Source organism: Python bivittatus, unplaced genomic scaffold (genome assembly GCF_059951505.1).
Source record: "Python bivittatus isolate LINGU-HERP-01145 unplaced genomic scaffold, Pbiv_v1 ctg000790_np1212, whole genome shotgun sequence".
NCBI lineage: Eukaryota > Metazoa > Chordata > Lepidosauria > Squamata > Pythonidae > Python > Python bivittatus.
The window spans coordinates 5,520,059-5,531,170 of record NW_028277110.1 but is presented as its reverse complement, the minus strand read 5'-3'; the positions used below and the strand labels follow the sequence as shown (position 1 = coordinate 5,531,170).

Genomic DNA, 11,112 nt, shown 5'->3' with positions numbered 1-11,112 from the left:
CGACGGGAAACTCCCCAGCGCGCTGCTCAAAATACACTTCCCGGAATCCCTTGCGCGAAACCAGGCTAGTTAAAGGGGCGGCCGTTGATTGTGGCTCCTGGGAAACGCCGGTTTTGGTGGCCCCTCGGCTGCCTGAGCTGTGCCTTGTGCCATAAGCCACGGTGGGGTGTCTTCAGGCCAGGCAGCCACGGGCCCTGGATACAAACCCCAAGGGCTGCATTTGCACAGAGGACTAAGCCTCAGGTAGAAAGTATTCGTGAATGGCAAAGGTGCCTCGGCAATAATACCACTCAGGGTTGCTCAGCCTTGGCAGCTCTAAGGTCTGGATTCAGCTCCCAGAATTCCCATGCTGGCTGGGGAATTGTGGGAGTTGCAGTCCACACATCTTAAAGTTGCCAAGGTTGCAAAACGCTGGTATAAGTTAACAGGCACTATACTTTGGCCTTGTACTTGGAAAGATGGAGGGGGGGAAATGTGCCACTTGGCATGTCGGAATACAACATGAACGCAAAGAACGGCGGTTGTCTAGAGCAAGATTTCCGAGGCCTTGGGGCCAAGATGGAAAGACCCTGTCTTCGATATTCCTTTGTAACATGGGCAGATGCAGCCATTGTGGTAATGTGGTAAGACACTGCTTACAGCCAGACTGGTGTGATTTGCTCCCCAAGGTGGTCTTGCTATTACGTAGTGCATTCAGGGAAAAAGAGGGGACAAGGTTTAAACAACAGTAGGCCTGCCCTAGAGCACATTCCAGACCTGAGCCCTATAGCCGCTGCTTCTCCAGAGTAAAAGTAAACCCATTAAAGAGGTTGTTTAGGTCTATGATTAACAGAAAATACAGTTTGGCACAGCAACTTGCTGCTGCTGCTGCTGCGAATTGGAGTTAAGCTCTGAAAGTTCATGCTAACCAATTTAGTCATAGGACTATTTTTGTAGATGAAAGTTCTTTTTTATGGAAGAGGTGAAGCTACCTAAATGTCTAACTAGTCAAGCTGAAGTAGACTATTTCTTGTCAAAGATGCATAAAACTGAACTATAAATATATCTTGAACATAAAAATATTTATATTGGAAATATAAAGGCTGCAATAGCTCAAGTGTATATTTGGTTTGGTTTGTTAACAATATTCACGCATGCCACAAATGGTACAAGATAGGCTTGAAGTCATTAGGGTGTCAATATTGTGCATTATTTCCTGGGATAAAAACCCAGAGTTTAGAGGATATTCAAAAGTAGCTCTCCTTGTTTGTTTCCCCACTGTTCTTGCCTTCCAGCCTGCTTTCTACTGGCAAGATAGCTGCTGTCTGTATTTTGTAATGGTTTATAATGCAGCAGATCACACCATATTACCTAATTTTCTGTTTTATACAGGTTTAGCTTTGAACAGAAGCTAACATCCTAATTTTGTAGAATATAGGTGACCTGTACAGTGAGGGCCCAGACCATTTGTGCCCTAATTTTCCTAGCTTTTAGAAGAGACAATTGCAAATTTTTATCTATTTCCACTATTTTTTACAACTTTTTTCTCTTTCCATTCCTACATTTACATTAACTTCATTGTTTTCTGATTTCAAATATAGTTTCCACTTAATGTTTGTTTTATTCTTAAATATCTTAAACTTTTGAAAATTTAGCTGAATTGTGAGATTATAAATTGCCTCCCAAAAAATAACTTTTTTAAAAGAGCTATAAGAGAACAAACTTGAGTTTTTTACTTAGTAATTGAAATAACGCTTATGCAAGACAAACAGGTTAAGGAACTTGATATTAGAATCAAAGTAAATAAAGTCCAATTAATTTTTATGTACAAAGTAATATATAAAACAAATGATGCTAATTGGTCCAGATCTTCTAGATTCGCCCCCCTTTTCAGGTTATTGTCTGATTAGATTGGTGCTGCAATCAACTTATAAAGCGAAGAACCTTAACAGAGTGATTGAAACAATGCCAACATGTGTTAGATTACTCCTTAGGGATTGTCTTGTACTTTAGAACAATAGAGACAATTCCATCATGTTCAATTTTATTTTATACTATGAGCCATATAGCTAATATAGTATTCTGAACTGCATAGGAAGTGAAGAAATGACTCCACAACTTGCATACATGATCAGAATTGCCATTCCTCCATCTGAGTATACATATATTGAATAAAGACAGTTTGAATTTGACTTCAGAAAAAACTATAGATAGTCCTCACTTAACAACCTGTTCAGTGACCATTAGAAGTTATGACAGCACTGGACAAATGGTACTTATGTCCGGTCCTCAAAGTTACAGCTGTTGTAGCAGCCCCACGGTCACGTGATCAAAATTTAGGTGCTTGGCAGACTGCCCGCATTTATGACTGCAGGGTGTGGTTCAACCCTATTTCCCCCATCTTTGCCCTTTTGGATGCCCTGCACTGCGCTGCCTCTGCTGCCCACTCTGCCCCACACCTCTGTACTCTGCCACTCCTGCCATGCCCAGTTGACCTTCATCGTCTTCTTCCGCTGCTAACAAGGCATGCCCAGCCTGGTCCTTTGCGAGGCAGCTGCTGACTGCATGCAATGAGGCTTTGTGAGGCTAGCAACTGCCTCGCAAAGGACCAGGTTGGGCACAACTCATCAGCAGCTGAAGAAAACAGCATGAGTCAGCTGGGGGTGGCAGGGGTGGTGGAGTGCAGGGCAGCCAAAAGGGCAGAGATGTGGGGGATGGAGGCAGGTGGGGGAGTTGAAGTGGAGGCGAGCATAGGAGGGCAGAAGCATGAGGTCCTTGCCTAACGACGGCACATTGCTGGCCTAATGATTGCAAACGGAACTACTGAAAGTGCTGTTAGTAAATGGTGCAGTCATGTGATGTTTCACCTAACAACCACATCCCTTCGTGACGGAAATTCCAATCCCAGTTAGGGTTGTTAAGCGAGGACTACTTGTACTTCAATTTCTTCCTCTCTGCCCGTTTCCTATTCCAGCTCTTCTACTTTTAAATGTGCACAGCAGCCAAAAACAATGAGCAAAAGATTCAGCTTTCCTGGGATGAATGAGCATGGAGCTATGATTGTAAGAAAAGATTTTCATCACTGAATTTATTTATTAAATTTATCCCCGCCCATCTCCCCCCAATGGGGGACTCTGGGTGGCTCACACAAACCATTAAAACAATAAATATATATAAATACATAAGACATAAAAATTTATACAAAACATTACCAAAAGAGAGAGTCCAAGAAAATGATGAATTCCGGGGCTGAAGACAACAGGCCTCTAAGGGGCTAGCCATCCCCACATTTGATGTCTTCCCTCCCCACCCCAGGCCAAGTGGCAGAGCCAGGTTTACTCCAGTCTTTAATTTACTCCAGTCTTCAGAACCCCAAACCAGGGGTTCATTTTGCTATTTCCTCCACCCAAAATTCCTGATATTTACATGGGGGGAAAAAAAACTCTTAAGCCTTATCCGTAAATTGATGTGCATAAGACTGCAGCCTTGTACGTTTAATTTTAAGAATAAAAAATGCCTTCAGGTAACAGATCAATAGAATCAGCAATTTATTTAAGTTGTTTCACACTAATAGTTTATAGTTCTTAATTTTAAAACTGTGCTATTAGTTTATATCCATTTATCTCAAGGAGTCTATTGCAAGTATGACTAATTCAGGGAACAGCCGATTGATTCTGGTAATTCATTACTGTGGATTCCCAGTATAACTTTCTATTTTTGGTGACTCCAAGGCTCTTGTTCCTTTTTTGCCTGCCACTAGTGATGACATCTCATGTCTAAAAGGGTTTTTTTGGGACAGAAGATAAATTCACAGGCAGGTTTTGCAAATTTTTAGCAATCAATGGCTCAGTTACATGAATATTGCAGAGATATATCATGTAGAATGCATTTGAAGATATCCTTGTTGTGATTACGGCGTCGGTATATAAATTCGCAGAGGTAATTGTCAACCACACCCCAGCGTTCTTTGCACTTCATTTTGGCGAGATTCCACATACCTTCCACTGTGTGTGTTTGTGTGACGGATGCGGGATTCCCAAAATCTTCCTGACGATGGACAGTTAGATGGCGGTAGTTCATGTCAGGAATGCTTTCCACATTCATCTGACCACGCCCAGAGTCTGTTACAATGGTAGAGCCAGGTAAAACAGAGGATGCAATTACATTTGCCAGCGTTGATGCAGACCGATTGTCAACAGCATATATGAAGCAGTGCCCCGTCTCGCGACGGACACCCCCAACGATCCACTGGTCCTTACAGAGCCTTCCGGCGTTGCATTTTCGCCGGACGAGCAGGCTCTCGTCGATCTCGACTGTGCAGTTGGGCCCGCCGATGGCAACGTGGCTACTGAGGAGCGACTGCGCGCAAATCTCGCGCATGTAGTGGTTCCAGCCGACTATTGTCTTCTTGGACTTCATGCCCAGCTCTGACTGGCAGAAAGCGATGCTGGTAAGCTCCTTCGACCAGCAGTACACGAACAGCACCACGGTGCGGTAGGGCAGGTGGGTGCGCTCCAGCCACGTGCCGCTCTTCAAGGGAATTTCCCGCCGGCAGCAACGCACGTGGCACCTCCAGCGGTCTCGCGTGTCCGACAACGTCAGGATCGTGTCGTGGCCTTCCGCGCACCGACGCGACGCGACGCGTGCAGGACCCCGTGGCCCTGCAAGAAGCGAACCGCCGACTTCTTGTCGCCGACTTCTTCCGTGAGGTGCGGCAGGTCCATCCCTCGGCGCGCCGGCAGAAACGCCCAGGAGGGACCAGCGGCATGAGGGCCGCTCCGAGCCCCGCGGAAGCGGACGGGCCGCTAGAATTATTTCCTACCGGCTCCTTCCTGGGCCGTAAACGCGGCTTCCGCCTGGCGGGGCAGCAAAGCCAGAGACGGTGCGCGGGAAGCCCAAGCCAGCGGGCGCCCCCGACCGGGCATGGCGCTCGCCGGGGCCCAGAGCCTTCGGCAGGCGGGAGAAGAAGGAGCGCCGCTCCAGGAGGAGGACCAGGCGCCCCCGGGCCCCGCCCTCCACTTTAGCCACGCAAAGCCCCCGGGAAACCGGGCCGGGCAGCCTCCGCGCGTGCTGACAAACTCCCCGAGCCCCCAACCCTGGCGGAAGTTCGTAGGGAGGGGGAGGCGGAAGTGAGCCGGGGCGGGGAGAGGGACGGAGAGGGAGTCTCTCTCTCTCTCTCTCTCTCCCCCTCCGCCCGGGCTCACTTCCGGCGCCGGGCGCCCCTTCCGGTCCTCCACCGTCCCGTCATCCTTTCTTCCCCCAACATGGCGCTGCTGAGGGCTCTGCCGAGCCTCTCGAGCGACGGCGCGGCGGCCACCGCGCATCGGGCCAGGCTGCTTCGCGTTTCCTTGCGGTGGCGGGGCCGGCCGCCCCCCGAGGCTTCCCAGGTAGGCCCGCGGGGCTCGAGTGCCGGCGAGAAGGCGGGCGGGGGCGCCTCCTGGCGGGGCCGGGGAGAGAGCGGGAGCCCCCCGAGGGGACAAAAGGGACAAAAGGCCCCCCGGGGCCAGGCCGCCTCAGCGGGGCCGCTCTTGCTGAAGCTGCTTAGACCCGGGGGGGGGGGCGGTGCTGGCCTGGCGGCGTAAAGTGAGTTTGCTGAGTATCCCGGGAGTCCCAGGGGTGTCCCGCCCCTCCCCCCCAGCGCTCTGGCTGCCGCTTTCGGGCGGGGTGGTGATGTTACTTCGTCGGATAACGAAACGTCTGCAAGCAAACACCAAGCTCAGAGAGCACCGAGGACTCCACGGTTTCTAAGAAGCCAGAGGAATTTTTTAAAAAAATGCTTTTAGGGTGACTCCCCCCCCCCTTTTAATAGTTCATTGAGGTCCGAGCGTGGCTGATCGGTATGAAGTGATGCCTGGCTGAAAGAGGGTAGCAATGGGAAGAGAGGGATGGAGTATCCTAAAATGCGGTTGGAGTTTGCCCGGGAGCATTTTGCGCTTCGGCGCTTGGTTGCAGACCTCTCGCGTGGGAACAAAGTGCCCTTCTCGAGACTGCCTTGGCACGGAGGGCAGAGCATTCCCTCTGCTTGAGGAATGCCCGTCAGCAAAGCAGGAGTGTTGATTGTGAATGGGTATAATTCTTGAGTGCCTGTACCCACCTCCTAGTGATTAAAGAAAGAAACTTCCTGCTCTGGCCATATTGCGTGGTGGTAACTGAATGTGATTTAGAAAGTGATTTGTCTTTCAGATGCTGTGGGAAAGTTTTCTTTAGGAGATAGTTAATGAATGTTAGGTTTCTTGTATTGGTGTTAAATGTGTGAAGATTGAGTTAAGTTGCCTTTCTCTTTGAGGATACTGCTTCTTTTGAGAAATACATTGCGAAATTTAAAAATGGATTAAAGATTCCATAAGGATGTGGTTGGTGGTTTTATAACCAACTTGGAAGTCTGTATTGGTCATATTGTGCTTATCTTCAGATCTTTTTCTTCAGCTCCAACTGTTTTCTCTGAATTATTGTATTGGGTAAGTGGAACAAAGGTGAAAATGGCAATGTTTTTCAATTGATAATATTGGGGCTAGATTTTAAATACTAAAAGAAGAGTTCTAATGCAGATTCTTTTATTTGCTTTCATTAAGCTATGGATTAACATTGCCAGAGCAATGAATAGAATTAATGTTTTTAAATTGCTTAGGCCAGTCTGACAAAAAAAAAAAGTTATCTTTTAGGAAGGTAAAAAGCCTTCCTGAGCGTGGAGAGAAAGTTTTACTACAAAGAACTGTTCTGTTGTGCAGTTTTGTAGTTTTGATGATAGTAAGGGAAGAGGGTCACGCTACTGAGCCTTCATAGTCTTTGATAACCGAGTTGACATCTGCACATTTAAGGCTGGAGTTAAGAAGTTTTTAAAAGCAATGTTTTTCTTGGAAGATCTTAAGCTAATCATACAGCTCCCAGAACAAGTTAATTTTGCATAAGAAGCTTGCAGAATCAGATCAAGGACCTATCTTATCTTTGCCATGCCTCTCAAGTCATAACACGAAAGCACAGTATTCCTCTCTATGCAGCTCAGCAACTGGTATTCCAACTGGTACTCAGAGCCCCTGAAGAGGTTGCTTTTGCTAGGGTGGGACAGTTTTCTCACCTTGATCACTGAATAAATCAAATGGGTAGATTCATACAATATGCTTAGTCAAAATTAAACATATCACATTTTGACTTAGCTTAATGTGTGGACTGAACCATGATGGCACAGCAATACTTAAAAATTTGTGAGCCCTTTTGAATTTTCAATATTTCTGCATAAATATGTCCTAAAACATGACCTGTTTGCCATACAAGTCCTAAAACCAGATAAAGAGAAACTTATTAAACAAATGATGCAAAAACGTTATACCTGTTCATTTATTTATTGAGGAAAATGATCCAAAGCAGAATAAATAAAACCAACCAAACCCCACAACAACACCATATAACTAAGATGGCTGGTGTGGGTCTTCCGGGCTGTGTGGCCGTGTTCTGGAAGCTTTGTTTCCTAACGTTTCGCCAGCACCTGTGACCGGCATCTTCAGAGTGCAGGAGCACAGACAGGAGTAGTTCTCTCTGTGCCCAGGGTGATGTGACCCTTTTTGACCATATAACTAACTTGAATATATTCTGCCTTGTGCAGACTGTGTCTTGTAAAACATTTCACTTCTTTTAGAATATGAATTGTTTATAGGAATGATTTCAAAGTTGATTCAAATTTTCTTCCAAAATAATTTTTAAAATGTATGTAAACATGGAGAGCCAGTTTGGTGTAGTGGTTAAAGACACTGAACTAGAAACGGGTCATGGTGAGTTCTAGTCCTGCCTGAGGCACAAAACCCACAAAGCTAGCTGGGACTGTCTTCTTTCTCAGTCCTAGGAAGAAGGCATTTCCAAAAATTGCCAAGCAAACTACATGGGCTTGTCCATGTAGCCTCCAGGCGTCAAGACTGACCCAAAAGCATTTTTAAAAAAACGTGAAAGAAGACAAGTTGCCGTTTTTTCCTATCTACTAGAGCTACTCGTTACTATCTTTTTGTTTACTTTTGTTTTGTTTTAACTAGTCTGAGTAATTTTATATAATCAAATAGGTTGGCCAGCTTACTACAGTTTTCATTCCAGATCAATGAAATCCTATTTGTTTATTTATTTATATATCAAATTTGTCACCACGCATCTCATTAAAAAGTGACTCTGGGTTTACTATCATTTGTATTAGAATGACAAATCCTCTTTTGTGTCTTTTGAGTTTCTTTAGTTCTGAAGTTTCCTTTGAACTCTATTAAAAGTTCTTTAAAAGTTCACATACACAAAAGTCCTCACTAACATCTTCAATCCCATCTGCTTAATTGTTGCGCTGTCAAAGAACTTTAAAAGATTAGCAAGACACAACTTAACCTTGCAGAAACCATGTTGATACTTCTTCAAGATTTCTCCTTCTGTTGGTTTAATGATTTTATTTGTATTGATTTATAATTTTATTTTTAATAACACTTTCCAGAAACTTAAGCAGAGTATTCATCATATACAGTATATAATTACAATATAGTGTAGTGGTTAATGTATTAGATTTTGGCCATGGAAATCAAGGTACAAATCTATCCTCAGCCATGGAAGCTCCATAAGGGACTTTGGCCAAACGTTGTCAGACTGGCCTATCTTACAAGGCTAGGGCTGCGGGATAAAATTGGGGAAGGAATACTGGGTATGCTATGAAAAAAACAAGATAGTAATTTAACAAATAAGTAATAAGATAGCGTTGTTGGAACTGCCAAGAGTATATACATTTAATAAATACATAAATATTTTATTAATAAAATAAATATTTTAGAAATGTGACTCTCTTTGCCGTCTTTAGATACAGAAGCTGTCTTTGGAGGAAAAATTATATATTTTCTAAATTCTACCTTTATTATTTTTATAAATAACTCAAGGCAGCGAACATACCTAATACGCCTTCCTCCTCCTATTTTCCACATAACAACAACCCTGTGAGGTGAGTTGGGCTGAGAGAGAGGGACTGGCCCAAAGTCACCCAGCCAGCTTTCGTGCCTAAGGCAGGACTAGAACTCAGAGTCTCCTGCTTTCTAGCCTGGCGCCTTAAAAGTTACATATTTTTGTTGGATAATCAGCAATTTCATATTTGAAAATTTAAACTGGGGTAGATACCATCTGGACTGAATAATTTGTTTTCAGGTTTTGAAGCTATCTTGCCACCAGTTGCATTTGCCTCAATTTTCAGACATTCTTCTTAAAAATATTGCTTCTACCCTACGTTTTCTCTGCTACTGGCAGAGGCAAATAATTAAATTGGCTTCTCTATAATTTCTTTATCCACCTTAGTTCTGTTTTTGTTTCATTAAGATTAGTCATTTTCTGGAAGAAGAAAAAAAATCCCGTCCCTCCCAATAATGTTGTCGACGCTGTTCGCTGACAGTGTTGGTGACCTCTTGGACTTGGTACTTTACCTCATTGCAATATATGTTCCAGCTCTGTTTCTGCTGTTGGGATTTTTCAGAACTAAGTGTACTGTACAGGGAAAGTTCTGGTGGTTTTTCTTTTAAACTTCTTTTTAAAACTAATTTCTTCATTCTTAAGAAGCTTTCTCTTTTGAAGTGTATTGGTCTTGGTAATGTTCTCCTTGTAAGAAAGTGTTAGATGCATAGTTGCTGTTGGTTGATCTGTAGAAGAAAATGAATAGTTTATTTAAAAAGCCTGCAAACGCTGCTATTCCTTAATTTTTTTTGGTAGCCAAACTTCTCATGTATATCATTAACCATCATAGGATAATTAGCATGCCTGTTTGTAAAGGAATGTAGAGCTGGCCAAGGAAGAACTTGGAGAAAAGATTACACAGTCCAGAGACTGAAGCAAGCATAAGAAACTCAAAATAAACCCATCTTGATTTTCTTTGGTATAAGATGGGGCAAACTTGGACAGGATTTCAAGATTCTGTTATTGTACCTGCAACAATAAAGTAGAATTCCCCATAGTGTCTCCTGACCCAGCCTATCTCGAAGGCTTGTTTCTTCAAAATAGCCATGCCTTTCTCCTTGAGGTAATGTCTGTCTAGTATAGTGATTGCCTATTTACAGATCTGGAATAGCCAATTGCACTTTGAGTATTCTTGATATAAACAGTATTTTGAAAATGCTTCTTAGAAACCTGATGATTTTCACTGGCATTCATGAGCTGGTCAGCATGCCATTACATGCTCTTGTAGCGCTGCTTGACATTTTCTGTTATTTTCTTGCCATTTTTTCAATAATGTCCCTCTTCCCCCACCCTCTGTCCAATGCAACAGTTTTTCGAATAAATCAGCAGTTAGTAATGGAGTGCCTTCCAGAAGTTTTGGATCATTCCTGTGTAATTCCTAATCATTGCCTATACTGGCTAGGGTTGATGGTAATCTAAAAAACTTTGTTATATCTCTGTGGGTATAAGCTACTATTTCAGCTGTCCTCAGTGTTTCTGGCACTTAATAATCTTTTGGTTTGAAAAAGCTTCTTAATTGATAGTTATTATATTCTGCCTTTATTTTGTGCAATGCAAGGAAGCGTACATAATGCTTTTGCTAATAAGAAGGTCCTCTTGTATACAATGGTGCTTAAAAGTTTGTGAATCTTTTTGAATTTTCAATATTTCTGCATAAATATGTCCTAAAACATGATCTGTTCTTCACTCAAGTCCTAAAACTAGATAAAGAGAACCCAATTAAACAAATGAATCAAAAACATTATATCTGTTCATTTATTTATTGAGGAAAATGATCCAAAGCTACATATTTGTGTGTAGCAAAAGTATGTGAACTTCTAGGATGATCAGTTTATTTGAAGGGGAAATTAGAGTCAGGTGTTTCAGTCAATGGGATGATAATCAGATGCGAGTGTGGGAGGTCCTACCTTATTTAAAGAACAGAATTCTGGGTATTCACTATCAAAGTCTGATCTTCACAACACAGGTATGTGGAAGAGTGTCATGGCTCAAACAAAGGACATTTCTGAGGACATCCAAAGAACAGTTGTTGATGCTCACCAGGCTGAAAATGGTTACAAAATAATGTCCAAAGAGTTTAGACACCACCAGTCCACTTCAGCCAGATGGTATACAAATGGAGGCAATTCAGCACTGAATATGATGGAAAATAATAGATCCATGAGTCTCTCCCTTCCCCTC

General features: G+C 43.4%; 1 protein-coding gene across 1 annotated transcript in view; it reads left to right on the top strand.

Moving 5' to 3' along the window:
- Nucleotides 1-5,209: 5,209 nt before the first annotated feature.
- Nucleotides 5,210-11,112, top strand: part of ABCB7 (ATP binding cassette subfamily B member 7) — a 60,357-nt gene continuing 54,454 nt past the window's right edge. The window contains exon 1 of the mRNA XM_088129284.1: nucleotides 5,210-5,366. Coding sequence (XP_087985410.1) covers nucleotides 5,244-5,366 — 123 coding nt within the window. The 5' untranslated portion in view covers nucleotides 5,210-5,243. The remainder of the gene's footprint in view (nucleotides 5,367-11,112) is intronic.